The following is a 15,655-nucleotide window of genomic DNA, read 5'->3' as shown; positions in this document are numbered from 1 at the left end:
ACTTAAGTAAAGGATCTAAATATTTACCTATAATTGTGCTAATGTACTGATAATTTACTAATGTGTCTTGGTACATTAGCACACACATAGCAAAGACAAAATAAATAGCATGAAGAAAGCAATACGTTTCCTGGGGAAGCACGATAGCACTGTGTGTACCATGTACTGTGTAAAGTGACAGAGTGAAAACAAATTGAATATCCCCTAGGCGATCAATAAAAGTGCCTTTCTTTCTTTCTATAACGGACCGTTGCTATGGACGCGGTTCTGAAGTTGGATTCTGGAGGACCATTTTTGTGTCAAATTATTGATTTCTTAAACAAGTTGCAGTGTAATAAGCAGGATAATGTACAGCTAGCCGGTCATTGTTGTGAAATACACCCCTTCAGGGCAAAGCAAGACCCTTCCGCTCCACATCAGGGTGCCGCTTCACCCTGTCAGGGTTTATTTCACAACAATAACCGGCTTGCTGATCATTATCCCTTACGTAGATATTGGTCATGATACCGGAATATGCATAAAAAAGACCATAAGCAAATGATAGTTTGAAGTTTTATTATGAATAATAAACCAGCACTGCTTTAAACATTACAGAAATATCTGAATGAGCATTTCAAATGCAATAAAAGTGTTAAATAAATAGTACATAAATGTTGAAATTATTCACAGTTTAGCACCACCCATGACGTTATGACACATTTACAATATCATGGACAGAGCCACATTTCCAGCGTGCTCATAGAGCTGTGTGTTCCATATAAAACTCCCCCTTGGGAGGAAATACATGTCTGGACGACATCACAGAGCAAATCATGAAATTCAATAACACACAATACAACAATCAAATGCAAAGGTGTAGCTCTGACATATTGAGTTTTCCTGTTAACAAGTTTTATACTCATGGCGTTTATACTATGACTGGTGACTCACACAGTTAATGTTAGAGAGTTATACAAGTGTCCTTAGTTGTCTCTGAAGAGTATGACTGTTCTATATGAGGCTGTCGATGCTGCTTTTGTAGACCTGTGGAGGGTCCTCTATGTCAGAGGTGCTGTAAGAAAAGACAAAAGAAGAAGATGAGCACTGCGATTCAACACATCTTTAAAAAAAATATATAAATGTGTGCTTTAAGAGAGGTGAATGCTAACCTGTTTAGCTCAAACTTGGTGGCCTTCTGCTTCAGTCGTTTCAGGATCCACATAGCCACAGACAGACCGGATAACAGAGCGCCTCCTGCTACTGCACCAGAAGCAATGGCTGCAGCCTGAGATGAGGGAGCTGTGGAAACATTTACAAATGTAAATTATTTAACTCAACCGTGTATTTTATGATGGTATTTTATTGAAAATATCTTCTAACATTTGTTCCCTTTCTGTTTTACCTTGGCAGGTGGGATTCTCTCCAGTACTCCAATTGCCATGACTTTCACAGGTCAGCAGGTCACGTCCGTCTAATGAGTAACCTTGGTTGCATGTGAAGGAGCACTCTGATTTGTACACTGGATAGCTGTTGGAGCAGTTGATATGACCGTTTTCAGGAGCCTCGAGCAATGGGCATCTCACCGCTGTGGGAGAAGACGATAAGAATTTAGATGTTAACCATCACATAATGATAAAGAATGTCATTTTAGTGGTGCAGCCCCTTTAACCCATGCACGCAAATAGTACAGGTAAAATGTTTACCTGTGCAGTTTGGTGGTGTGGAGGTCCACTGGCCTGGATTTGCACACTCCATGCTGGGTGCACCTTGCAGCTCGTGGCCTTCATGGCAGCTGAATATGCAGACCATACCAAGTGGATGGGGGGTCCCGGTGGAAGCAGGTGAGGACAGAGAAGGACTGCAGCTGATTTGGGCATTTGTTGGGATCTCAGGAGCAGGACATCCTTTTGCTAAAAAGAAGAGAAAAAGATGATGAGATGTCATGACATATAGCACAGAATCAGAGTACAAAGACTGTAAAGAAGCTATGCAGTAGTGTTGTAAGCACAGATTTATGTGAACATACCTTTGCAGGTAGGTATGTCTTCACTCCACTGTCCGTTTTCAGAGCACTGAGCGGTGTGAGATCCCTTCAGTTCAAAGCTGGCTTCACAGCTGAAGCTGCAGGTGGAGTCTGGCCTCAGTTCAGTCAAAGGTTGGCTGCACTGGCTGATGAGGTGAGCTTCTCCCTCTGGATTCTGGCATGTGATGGCTAACACAGGAAAAAATATTTAGTAGGTTTGTCAAAAAACGCACAAAACAAGAAAACTCGGTGGTTGGATTCAACTTAAAGTGTGTCCTCACCTTCACAGCGAGGCATCCTCTCGCTCCACTCAGCTGCTGACGTGCATGTCACCCTGCTCGGTCCCACTAGGCGGTAGCCGGTGGCACAGCTGAAGCTGCAGGTGTTTCCGTAGCTGAACCTCACATCTGCATCGTCTCCACAGCTGAAAACGCCGTTGTCCAGCTCCTGGAGAGCGGAGCACTGGACAGCTGCAAAACAGAGGGAGAGCGGAACAGGTCAACAGTGGCCTTTTTAAAAACACCATAATTATACACCATAGAAAACACATACTTAATGATATTATATTCCATTTCTGCCAATAGATCTCCTTAAATGCTACACACTGTTCCTTTACATACAAAATATGTTTTTGCAGCTGTGCAACTCACATTCACATGTAGGCGGCTGCTCCGACCACTGTGTTGATGCAGTGCACTTCAGAGGTCTTGACATATTCAGCTGGTATCCTTCCTCACAGGAATACTGGCACGAGGAGTTGTAGGAGAAGTTTCCATACTGGTGATTGCAATCCACACTTCCTTTATATGGAACGGTCACCTCCTCTTTGTTACACTTGACAACTGCCAACAAAGGAAACAAGACACAATTAGATATCAGGCCCTGGCTGTGAGTGACTTAAAGTAATGTAAACTTTAAAAACATCATTATATTTTCTCACCGTGCTCACACCGCTCTCCGTAAAAGCCTTCACGGCAAGCACACTTGTGGCTGTTGATGGTTTCTACACAGTCTCCATGGAGGCATGAGTCATTCTTACAGGCAGCTGGGGAAAGAAGTAGTACTTTCATATAACTTGTACAAAATATTATATATTTCTCTGAGCTTTTATTTTAAAAAACACCATCAATAAAACATTTTAAAGTGTTAAATCAATAGATTCCCTAATAATGAACCAAACTGAGGCTCTTGTATCCCTAACTTTTTGCTCACCTGCGTAGCACAGAGCGGTCTTCAGCTTCGAACACCTCTCATCGTTCCATTTTCCTGGCTGCAAATCCCTTTTAATGTACATCTCCACACAATCCTCATTCTGACTCGTACTCCTTCCACTCTTCCCATTGTTTGGTTCGCCCATTGCCCAGTTGGTTGCTTCCGCTGTCAGAGCCTTGTTGGTTCCTACCCAGGTCCAGACGTTATCGACCTTGCGGATCCCAATCCAGTAGTAGGCGCGCTGCCTGGGCAGCACGCTGTTGAGATGCCCGATCTCCTCCTGGTTCTGGATGGCCACCATGTCTGTGTAGTGCTGCCGGCACCAGGCTCTGGATTGCTGCCAGTCCATGGTGGTGTTGGAGTAGTAGTAGGACCAGCTATCTACTGTAGTCCACATGCACAGCACTGAGGATGGACAGAGGACAGAGACACAAATTAAATTAGTAAGGTAATAAGGATGAATTTAAAAAGTAATATAAAGAAGAAAAGTTGAAAGTGGGAAAGATTAGATTTACATACTTGAGCAAAGAAAAGTCAAGCTGATCCATGAGGTCTTAGATCCACGGGTCTGAAGTAATCCAAAGCCGAACTCCTGTAAGAATTAAATAAAAAAAAAGATAAATTAAGATACCATAAATGCATCACTGACCACAAACAAATAATGAAAGAATTATCACTAAAGAGATGCGTCAACACTCACCATGTTAAGTGGTTTTAGTGATGATAACCTACAGAAGACTCTTGGTGTTTCTTTAGTCTCAGCACTTGTGAGGATGAGAGGATTCTGAGTTTTATGAGCTGAGGGATCAGCTTTTATACACAATCCTGGTCTGGTCCACTTTTCCTGGAAGCGGACTTTTTAGTGGAAATCCCCCCCACCTCCCACCTCCCACCACTGCCCCTGGAAACTTTCCCTCTCTCTTTCTCACTCTGACGCCAAACTTTGTTTTAGAACTTAACTGCTAATATTAGTATTGTTATCATTAATTTCCATATTATTGTCACTGGAAAGTAAGTATATTTACTCAGGTACTGCACTTAAATATGAGGAAACTGTACTTTAATTCAACCTTATACTTCTATTCCACTACATTTGAAAGGGAAATATTATACTTTTTACACTACATACATTTCACTTTTATAGTTACTTGTTATTCTTAAGATTTCAATTTTCATCCCAAACATATGATGAACTTATAAAATACGATATATTGTTTTAGATTAAACTACTCAGTAATATATAAATAATTAAAAGCAGCTCCAGCTCAACCAGCTGCAACATTAAAATGCTATTCATATTAATTTATCACTAATAATAATAATTAAATACTGTTAATTATACAATAATCATACACATTGAAAAGGGCCATTCTACTTTTACTTTTGATAATTTAGCTGAATATAGTTCAGCACTTTGACTCAAGTACAATTCTCAATGCAGGACTTTTACTTAATGGAGTATTTTACTTAGTTGTATTTGACTTAAGTAAAGGATCTAAATATTTACCTATAATTGTGCTAATGTACTGATAATTTACTAATGTGTCTTGGTACATTAGCACACACATAGCAAAGACAAAATAAATAGCATGAAGAAAGCAATACGTTTCCTGGGGAAGCACGATAGCACTGTGTGTACCATGTACTGTGTAAAGTGACAGAGTGAAAACAAATTGAATATCCCCTAGGCGATCAATAAAAGTGCCTTTCTTTCTTTCTATAACGGACCGTTGCTATGGACGCGGTTCTGAAGTTGGATTCTGGAGGACCATTTTTGTGTCAAATTATTGATTTCTTAAACAAGTTGCAGTGTAATAAGCAGGATAATGTACAGCTAGCCGGTCATTGTTGTGAAATACACCCCTTCAGGGCAAAGCAAGACCCTTCCGCTCCACATCAGGGTGCCGCTTCACCCTGTCAGGGTTTATTTCACAACAATAACCGGCTTGCTGATCATTATCCCTTACGTAGATATTGGTCATGATACCGGAATATGCATAAAAAAGACCATAAGCAAATGATAGTTTGAAGTTTTATTATGAATAATAAACCAGCACTGCTTTAAACATTACAGAAATATCTGAATGAGCATTTCAAATGCAATAAAAGTGTTAAATAAATAGTACATAAATGTTGAAATTATTCACAGTTTAGCACCACCCATGACGTTATGACACATTTACAATATCATGGACAGAGCCACATTTCCAGCGTGCTCATAGAGCTGTGTGTTCCATATAAAACTCCCCCTTGGGAGGAAATACATGTCTGGACGACATCACAGAGCAAATCATGAAATTCAATAACACACAATACAACAATCAAATGCAAAGGTGTAGCTCTGACATATTGAGTTTTCCTGTTAACAAGTTTTATACTAATGGCGTTTATACTATGACTGGTGACTCACACAGTTAATGTTAGAGAGTTATACAAGTGTCCTTAGTTGTCTCTGAAGAGTATGACAGTTCTATATGAGGCTGTCGATGCTGCTTTTGTAGACCTGTGGAGGGTCCTCTATGTCAGAGGTGCTGTAAGAAAAGACAAAAGAAGAAGATGAGCACTGCGATTCAACACATCTTTAAAAAAAATATATAAATGTGTGCTTTAAGAGAGGTGAATGCTAACCTGTTTAGCTCAAACTTGGTGGCCTTCTGCTTCAGTCGTTTCAGGATCCACATAGCCACAGACAGACCGGATAACAGAGCGCCTCCTGCTACCGCACCAGAAGCAATGGCTGCAGCCTGAGATGAGGGAGCTGTGGAAACATTTACAAATGTAAATTATTTAACTCAACCGTGTATTTTATGATGGTATTTTATTGAAAATATCTTCTAACATTTGTTCCCTTTCTGTTTTACCTTGGCAGGTGGGATTCTCTCCAGTACTCCAATTGCCATGACTTTCACAGGTCAGCAGGTCACGTCCGTCTAATGAGTAACCTTGGTTGCATGTGAAGGAGCACTCTGATTTGTACACTGGATAGCTGTTGGAGCAGTTGATATGACCGTTTTCAGGAGCCTCGAGCAATGGGCATCTCACCGCTGTGGGAGAAGACGATAAGAATTTAGATGTTAACCATCACATAATGATAAAGAATGTCATTTTAGTGGTGCAGCCCCTTTAACCCATGCACGCAAATAGTACAGGTAAAATGTTTACCTGTGCAGTTTGGTGGTGTGGAGGTCCACTGGCCTGGATTTGCACACTCCATGCTGGGTGCACCTTGCAGCTCGTGGCCTTCATGGCAGCTGAATATGCAGACCATACCAAGTGGATGGGGGGTCCCGGTGGAAGCAGGTGAGGACAGAGAAGGACTGCAGCTGATTTGGGCATTTGTTGGGATCTCAGGAGCAGGACATCCTTTTGCTAAAAAGAAGAGAAAAAGATGATGAGATGTCATGACATAGAGCACAGAATCAGAGTACAAAGACTGTAAAGAAGCTATGCAGTGGTGTTGTAAGCACAGATTTATGTGAACATACCTTTGCAGGTAGGTATGTCTTCACTCCACTGTCCGTCTTCAGAGCACTGAGCGGTGTGAGATCCCTTCAGTTCAAAGCCGGCTTCACAGCTGAAGCTGCAGGTGGAGCCTGGCCTCAGTTCAGTCAAAGGTTGGCTGCACTGGCTGATGAGGTGAGCTTCTCCCTCTGGATTCTGGCATGTGATGGCTAACACAGGAAAAAATATTTAGTAAGTTTGTCAAAAAACGCACAAAACAAGAAAACTCGGTGGTTGGATTCAACTTAAAGTGTGTCCTCACCTTCACAGCGAGGCATCCTCTCGCTCCACTCAGCTGCTGACGTGCATGTCACCCTGCTCGGTCCCACTAGGCGGTAGCCGGTGGCACAGCTGAAGCTGCAGGTGTTTCCGTAGCTGAACCTCACATCTGCATTGTCTCCACAGCTGAAAACGCCATTGTCCAGCTCCTGGAGAGCGGAGCACTGGACAGCTGCAAAACAGAGGGAGAGCGGAACAGGTCAACAGTGGCCTTTTTAAAAACACCATAATTATACACCATAGAAAACACATACTTAATGATATTATATTCCATTTCTGCCAATAGATCTCCTTAAATGCTACACACTGTTCCTTTACATACAAAATATGTTTTTGCAGCTGTGCAACTCACATTCACATGTAGGCGGCTGCTCCGACCACTGTGTTGATGCAGTGCACTTCAGAGGTCTTGACATATTCAGCTGGTATCCTTCCTCACAGGAATACTGGCACGAGGAGTTGTAGGAGAAGTTTCCATACTGGTGATTGCAATCCACACTTCCTTTATATGGAACGGTCACCTCCTCTTTGTTACACTTGACAACTGCCAACAAAGGAAACAAGACACAATTAGATATCAGGCCCTGGCTGTGAGTGACTTAAAGTAATGTAAACTTTAAAAACATCATTATATTTTCTCACCGTGCTCACACCGCTCTCCATAAAAGCCTTCACGGCAAGCACACTTGTGGCTGTTGATGGTTTCTACACAGTCTCCATGGAGGCATGAGTCATTCTTACAGGCAGCTGGGGAAAGAAGTAGTACTTTCATATAACTTGTACAAAATATTATATATTTCTCTGAGCTTTTATTTTAAAAAACACCATCATTTTAAAGTGTTAAATCAATAGATTCCCTAATAATGAACCAAACTGAGGCTCTTGTATCCCTAACTTTTTGCTCACCTGCGTAGCACAGAGCGGTCTTCAGCTTCGAACACCTCTCATCGTTCCATTTTCCTGGCTGCGAATCCCTTTTAATGTACATCTCCACACAATCCTCCTTCTGACTCATACTCCTTCCACTCTTCCCATTGTTTGGTTCGCCCATTGCCCAGTTGGTTGCTTCCGCTGTCAGAGCCTTGTTGGTTCCTACCCAGGTCCAGACGTTATCGACCTTGCGGATCCCAATCCAGTAGTAGGCGCGCTGCCTGGGCAGCACGCTGTTGAGATGCCCGATCTCCTCCTGGTTCTGGATGGCCACCATGTCTGTGTAGTGCTGCCGGCACCAGGCTCTGGATTGCTGCCAGTCCATGGTGGTGTTGGAGTAGTAGTAGGACCAGCTATCTACTGTAGTCCACATGCACAGCACTGAGGATGGACAGAGGACAGAGACACAAATTAAATTAGTAAGGTAATAAGGATGAATTTAAAAAGTAATATAAAGAAGAAAAGTTGAAAGTGGGAAAGATTAGATTTACATACTTGAGCAAAGAAAAGTCAAGCTGATCCATGAGGTCTTAGATCCACGGGTCTGAAGTAATCCAAAGCCGAACTCCTGTAAGAATTAAATAAAAAAAAAGATAAATTAAGATACCATAAATGCATCACTGACCACAAACAAATAATGAAAGAATTATCACTAAAGAGATGCGTCAACACTCACCATGTTAAGTGGTTTTAGTGATGATAACCTACAGAAGACTCTTGGTGTTTCTTTAGTCTCAGCACTTGTGAGGATGAGAGGATTCTGAGTTTTATGAGCTGAGGGATCAGCTTTTATACACAATCCTGGTCTGGTCCACTTTTCCTGGAAGCGGACTTTTTAGTGGAAATCCCCCCCACCTCCCACCTCCCACCACTGCCCCTGGAAACTTTCCCTCTCTCTTTCTCACTCTGACGCCAAACTTTGTTTTAGAACTTAACTGCTAATATTAGTATTGTTATCATTAATTTCCATATTATTGTCACTGGAAAGTAAGTATATTTACTCAGGTACTGCACTTAAATATGAGGAAACTGTACTTTAATTCAACCTTATACTTCTATTCCACTACATTTGAAAGGGAAATATTATACTTTTTACACTACATACATTTCACTTTTATAGTTACTTGTTATTCTTAAGATTTCAATTTTCATCCCAAACATATGATGAACTTATAAAATACGATATATTGTTTTAGATTAAACTACTCAGTAATATATAAATAATTAAAAGCAGCTCCAGCTCAACCAGCTACAACATTAAAATGCTATTCATATTAATTTATCACTAATAATAATAATTAAATACTGTTAATTATACAATAATCATACACATTGAAAAGGGCCATTCTACTTTTACTTTTGATAATTTAGCTGAATATAGTTCAGCACTTTGACTCAAGTACAATTCTCAATGCAGGACTTTTACTTAATGGAGTATTTTACTTAGTTGTATTTGACTTAAGTAAAGGATCTAAATATTTACCTATAATTGTGCTAATGTACTGATAATTTACTAATGTGTCTTGGTACATTAGCACACACATAGCAAAGACAAAATAAATAGCATGAAGAAAGCAATACGTTTCCTGGGGAAGCACGATAGCACTGTGTGTACCATGTACTGTGTAAAGTGACAGAGTGAAAACAAATTGAATATCCCCTAGGCGATCAATAAAAGTGCCTTTCTTTCTTTCTATAACGGACCGTTGCTATGGACGCGGTTCTGAAGTTGGATTCTGGAGGACCATTTTTGTGTCAAATTATTGATTTCTTAAACAAGTTGCAGTGTAATAAGCAGGATAATGTACAGCTAGCCGGTCATTGTTGTGAAATACACCCCTTCAGGGCAAAGCAAGACCCTTCCGCTCCACATCAGGGTGCCGCTTCACCCTGTCAGGGTTTATTTCACAACAATGACCGGCTTGCTGATCATTATCCCTTACGTAGATATTGGTCATGATACCGGAATATGCATAAAAAAGACCATAAGCAAATGATAGTTTGAAGTTTTATTATGAATAATAAACCAGCACTGCTTTAAACATTACAGAAATATCTGAATGAGCATTTCAAATGCAATAAAAGTGTTAAATAAATAGTACATAAATGTTGAAATTATTCACAGTTTAGCACCACCCATGACGTTATGACACATTTACAATATCATGGACAGAGCCACATTTCCAGCGTGCTCATAGAGCTGTGTGTTCCATATAAAACTCCCCCTTGGGAGGAAATACATGTCTGGACGACATCACAGAGCAAATCATGAAATTCAATAACACACAATACAACAATCAAATGCAAAGGTGTAGCTCTGACATATTGAGTTTTCCTGTTAACAAGTTTTATACTAATGGCGTTTATACTATGACTGGTGACTCACACAGTTAATGTTAGAGAGTTATACAAGTGTCCTTAGTTGTCTCTGAAGAGTATGACTGTTCTATATGAGGCTGTCGATGCTGCTTTTGTAGACCTGTGGAGGGTCCTCTATGTCAGAGGTGCTGTAAGAAAAGACAAAAGAAGAAGATGAGCACTGCGATTCAACACATCTTTAAAAAAAATATATAAATGTGTGCTTTAAGAGAGGTGAATGCTAACCTGTTTAGCTCAAACTTGGTGGCCTTCTGCTTCAGTCGTTTCAGGATCCACATAGCCACAGACAGACCGGATAACAGAGCGCCTCCTGCTACCGCACCAGAAGCAATGGCTGCAGCCTGAGATGAGGGAGCTGTGGAAACATTTACAAATGTAAATTATTTAACTCAACCGTGTATTTTATGATGGTATTTTATTGAAAATATCTTCTAACATTTGTTCCCTTTCTGTTTTACCTTGGCAGGTGGGATTCTCTCCAGTACTCCAATTGCCATGACTTTCACAGGTCAGCAGGTCACGTCCGTCTAATGAGTAACCTTGGTTGCATGTGAAGGAGCACTCTGATTTGTACACTGGATAGCTGTTGGAGCAGTTGATATGACCGTTTTCAGGAGCCTCGAGCAATGGGCATCTCACCGCTGTGGGAGAAGACGATAAGAATTTAGATGTTAACCATCACATAATGATAAAGAATGTCATTTTAGTGGTGCAGCCCCTTTAACCCATGCACGCAAATAGTACAGGTAAAATGTTTACCTGTGCAGTTTGGTGGTGTGGAGGTCCACTGGCCTGGATTTGCACACTCCATGCTGGGTGCACCTTGCAGCTCGTGGCCTTCATGGCAGCTGAATATGCAGACCATACCAAGTGGATGGGGGGTCCCGGTGGAAGCAGGTGAGGACAGAGAAGGACTGCAGCTGATTTGGGCATTTGTTGGGATCTCAGGAGCAGGACATCCTTTTGCTAAAAAGAAGAGAAAAAGATGATGAGATGTCATGACATATAGCACAGAATCAGAGTACAAAGACTGTAAAGAAGCTATGCAGTAGTGTTGTAAGCACAGATTTATGTGAACATACCTTTGCAGGTAGGTATGTCTTCACTCCACTGTCCGTTTTCAGAGCACTGAGCGGTGTGAGATCCCTTCAGTTCAAAGCCGGTTTCACAGCTGAAGCTGCAGGTGGAGCCTGGCCTCAGTTCAGTCAAAGGTTGGCTGCACTGGCTGATGAGGTGAGCTTCTCCCTCTGGATTCTGGCATGTGATGGCTAACACAGGAAAAAATATTTAGTAAGTTTGTCAAAAAACGCACAAAACAAGAAAACTCGGTGGTTGGATTCAACTTAAAGTGTGTCCTCACCTTCACAGCGAGGCATCCTCTCGCTCCACTCAGCTGCTGACGTGCATGTCACCCTGCTCGGTCCCACTAGGCGGTAGCCGGTGGCACAGCTGAAGCTGCAGGTGTTTCCGTAGCTGAACCTCACATCTGCATTGTCTCCACAGCTGAAAACGCCATTGTCCAGCTCCTGGAGAGCGGAGCACTGGACAGCTGCAAAACAGAGGGAGAGCGGAACAGGTCAACAGTGGCCTTTTTAAAAACACCATAATTATACACCATAGAAAACACATACTTAATGATATTATATTCCATTTCTGCCAATAGATCTCCTTAAATGCTACACACTGTTCCTTTACATACAAAATAGCATTGATATACTATAAAATCCTGCGAGATAAAAACATAAAAATGTGGGCGTACCAGCACAAACCGGCTGTGAGGCATTCCACAATCCTGACGCTTCACATTGCAGAGTGTTAGACGGGGAACCAGCGAGTACATAGCCTTCATCACAGGTGAACACACGGGTGGACTGGTAGCTGGAGGAGCCCAGAGGATCGGAGGGCTTCATGGATCCTCTTGCCGGACTAGACAGCTCCGGACACTGGACCACTGTGGACGACAAGGCCACCAAAGACACATTACAGCAGGCTCAATCATTATGATAACACAATTGTGTTGCTCTGAATATGATTACTTGAAATCACATTATGTTTTTGCAGCTTTGCAACTCACATTCACATGTAGGCGGCTGCTCCGACCACTGTGTTGATGCAGTGCACTTCAGAGGTCTTGACATATTCAGCTGGTATCCTTCCTCACAGGAATACTGGCACGAGGAGTTGTAGGAGAAGTTTCCATACTGGTGATTGCAATCCACACTTCCTTTAGATGGAACGGTCACCTCCTCTTTGTTACACTTGACAACTGCCAACAAAGGAAACAAGACACAATTAGATATCAGGCCCTGGCTGTGAGTGACTTAAAGTAATGTAAACTTTAAAAACATCATTATATTTTCTCACCGTGCTCACACCGCTCTCCGTAAAAGCCTTCACGGCAAGCACACTTGTGGCTGTTGATGGTTTCTACACAGTCTCCATGGAGGCATGAGTCATTCTTACAGGCAGCTGGGGAAAGAGGTAGTACTTTCATATAACTTGTACAAAATATTATATATTTCTCTGAGCTTTTATTTTAAAAAACACCATCAATAAAACATTTTAAAGTGTTAAATCAATAGATTCCCTAATAATGAACCAAACTGAGGCTCTTGTATCCCTAACTTTTTGCTCACCTGCATAGCACAGAGCGGTCTTCAGCTTCGAACACCTCTCATCGTTCCATTTTCCTGGCTGCAAATCCCTTTTAATGTACATCTCCACACAATCCTCATTCTGACTCATACTATTTCCACTCTTCCCATTGTTTGGTTCGCCCGTTGCCCAGTTGGTTGCTTCCGCTGTCAGAGCCTTGTTGGTTCCTACCCAGGTCCAGACGTTATCGACCTTGCGGATCCCAATCCAGTAGTAGGCGCGCTGCCTGGGCAGCACGCTGTTGAGATGCCCGATCTCCTCCTGGTTCTGGATGGCCACCATGTCTGTGTAGTGCTGCCGGCACCAGGCTCTGGCTTGCTGCCAGTCCATTGTGGTGTTGGAGTAGTAGTAGGACCAGCTATCTACTCTAGTCCACATGCACAGCACTGAGGATGGACAGAGGACAGAGACACAAATTAAATTAGTAAGGTAATAAGGATGAATTTAAAAAGTAATATAAAGAAGAAAAGTTGAAAGTGGGAAAGATTAGATTTACATACTTGAGCAAAGAAAAGTCAAGCTGATCCATGAGGTCTTAGATCCACGGGTCTGAAGTAATCCAAAGCCGAACTCCTGTAAGAATTAAATAAAAAAAAAGATAAATTAAGATACCATAAATGCATCACTGACCACAAACAAATAATGAAAGAATTATCACTAAAGAGATGCGTCAACACTCACCATTTTAAGTGGTTTTAGTGATGATAACCTACAGAAGACTCTTGGTGTTTCTTTAGTCTCAGCACTTGTGAGGATGAGAGGATTCTGAGTTTTATGAGCTGAGGGACCGGCTTTTATACACAATCCTGGTCTGGTCCACTTTTCCTGGAAGCTCTCATCACAAGCGGATTTTTCAGTGGAAATCCCCCCCACCTCCCACCTCCCACCGCTGCCCACTCCCACCACTGCCCCTGGAAACTTTCCCTCTCTCTTTCTCACTCTGACGCCAAACTTTGTTTTAGGAGAACTTAACTGCTAATATTAGTATTGTTATCATTAATTTCCATATTATTGTCACTGGAAAGTAAGTATATTTACTCAGGTACTGCACTTAAATATGAGGAAACTGTACTTTAATTCAACCTTATACTTCTATTCCACTACATTTGATATTTTTGGGAGGTATATGGTTGAAGAAGAGTTGTGTTAAAGGTTGGTTATATACTTTTTAACTCCGGATGTATTTGTGGGTTGTAAATAAACTTGGGATGCTGTTCATATATTCAACTTAGGATGTAAATAAATCTGGGATAGTTTTTATATTATATTATATTATTTTATATTATCATTCTATGATATATGAGTTAATAGAGGAGAAGTGAGAAAGGGGTAGGGTAATATAAGTTTTTCTTCTACCTACTCCTTTTCGGACACTATAACTCTTGTTTTGTTTGTTATTATTTTGTATCTGTTTTTATTTATTATATGTTCGAAATAAAGTCTTTCATTCATTCATTCATTCATTCATTCATTTGAAAGGGAAATATTATACTTTTTACACTACATACATTTCACTTCTATAGTTACTTGTTATTCTTAAGATTTCAATTTTCATCCCAAACATATGATGAACTTATAAAATACGATATATTGTTTTAGATTAAACTACTCAGTAATATATTATATTATATTATATTAATATTATTATAATATTAGAAGCAGCTCCAGCTCAACCAGCTACAACATTAAAATGCTATTCATATTAATTTATCACTAATAATAATAATTAAATACTGTTAATTATACAATAATCATACACATTGAAAAGGGCCATTCTACTTTTACTTTTGATAATTTAGCTGAATATAGTTCAGCACTTTGACTCAAGTACAATTCTCAATGCAGGACTTTTACTTGAGTATTTTACTTAGTTGTATTTTACTTAAGTGTACTTGGTACATTAGCACAAGAATAGCAAAGACAAAATAAATAGCATGAAGAAAGCAATACGTTTCCTGGGGAAGCACGATAGCACTCAGCACACATAGTGAAGTTGAAAGACAAATGAGAGGGACAGTGCAGTTTTGGAGGCTGTGAAATCCTGTGAGCCGATAAGAGAGAGTGTCTGAGAGAGATTTAGAGTTGCAAAGATATCAACAGTTCCTCTTATTTTCATTTGAACCTTCTAAAGATTTACCACCAAATGAAAGCAAATAAAAGAGTAAACTTCATGATTATTCAATCCGATTGATGTCTATTAGTAGTAGCACAGAGAGTGACAACAGACAATCCAATGACTGGAACAGTTCAAAGGATGTCAAAGGATGGGCTCATCAAAATAAGGAAGGCAGAAAAACAGTGACAGACAAACACTTTACTGTTATTTTTTTAATGATTGTCCAGAGACGGGAAATGTGCGGTGTGGTAGCAGAGGCGCCTGCTGGCTGCCTGAGTATCTAGAAGTGACAGTTCACATCCTTCCTCTCTGACCCGGGGCACTGGATAGTAGTGCCACGGGTCAGAGCTGCTGCTTGACACCTCTTAACCTCCACCCTTTCCCCTGAAAGACAATATAAACTCCATAATTAACCTTCATACAGAACAAGACCCAAGGGAGAGACTAAGTTTTGATAAGAACATCCTAAACACGATGTGTGCTATGATCATTATGAGATCTATTCTTCCAAATAATCCTGCATTACAGAAATGATCTAGGGAAAATTACTTATGTGAGTATTACCACAACTATGACGTTAC

General features: G+C 40.8%; 1 protein-coding gene and 1 pseudogene across 1 annotated transcript; both read right to left on the bottom strand.

Annotated features, from left to right (window-relative positions):
- Nucleotides 1-538: 538 nt before the first annotated feature.
- LOC119488111 lies at nt 539-6,575 on the bottom strand (annotated as a pseudogene).
- Nucleotides 5,233-13,799, bottom strand: LOC119488488. Its single transcript, XM_037770210.1, has 21 exons — nt 13,640-13,799; nt 13,459-13,531; nt 12,940-13,344; nt 12,668-12,772; nt 12,378-12,569; nt 12,063-12,254; nt 11,664-11,852; nt 11,386-11,571; nt 11,063-11,269; nt 10,762-10,944; nt 10,529-10,658; nt 10,373-10,431; nt 7,901-8,305; nt 7,637-7,741; nt 7,347-7,538; nt 6,978-7,190; nt 6,700-6,885; nt 6,377-6,583; nt 6,076-6,258; nt 5,843-5,972; nt 5,233-5,745 (listed from the first exon to the last, which is right to left on the bottom strand). Exons 1-21 carry the CDS (start codon nt 13,640-13,642, stop codon nt 5,685-5,687), a joined length of 3,606 nt encoding a protein of 1,201 aa, XP_037626138.1. The 5' UTR covers nt 13,643-13,799; the 3' UTR covers nt 5,233-5,684.
- Nucleotides 13,800-15,655: the final 1,856 nt, after the last annotated feature.

Source organism: Sebastes umbrosus, chromosome 5 (genome assembly GCF_015220745.1).
Source record: "Sebastes umbrosus isolate fSebUmb1 chromosome 5, fSebUmb1.pri, whole genome shotgun sequence".
NCBI lineage: Eukaryota > Metazoa > Chordata > Actinopteri > Perciformes > Sebastidae > Sebastes > Sebastes umbrosus.
Note: the sequence above shows the minus strand (reverse complement) of the source record. Positions and strands in the feature narration are given on the sequence as shown.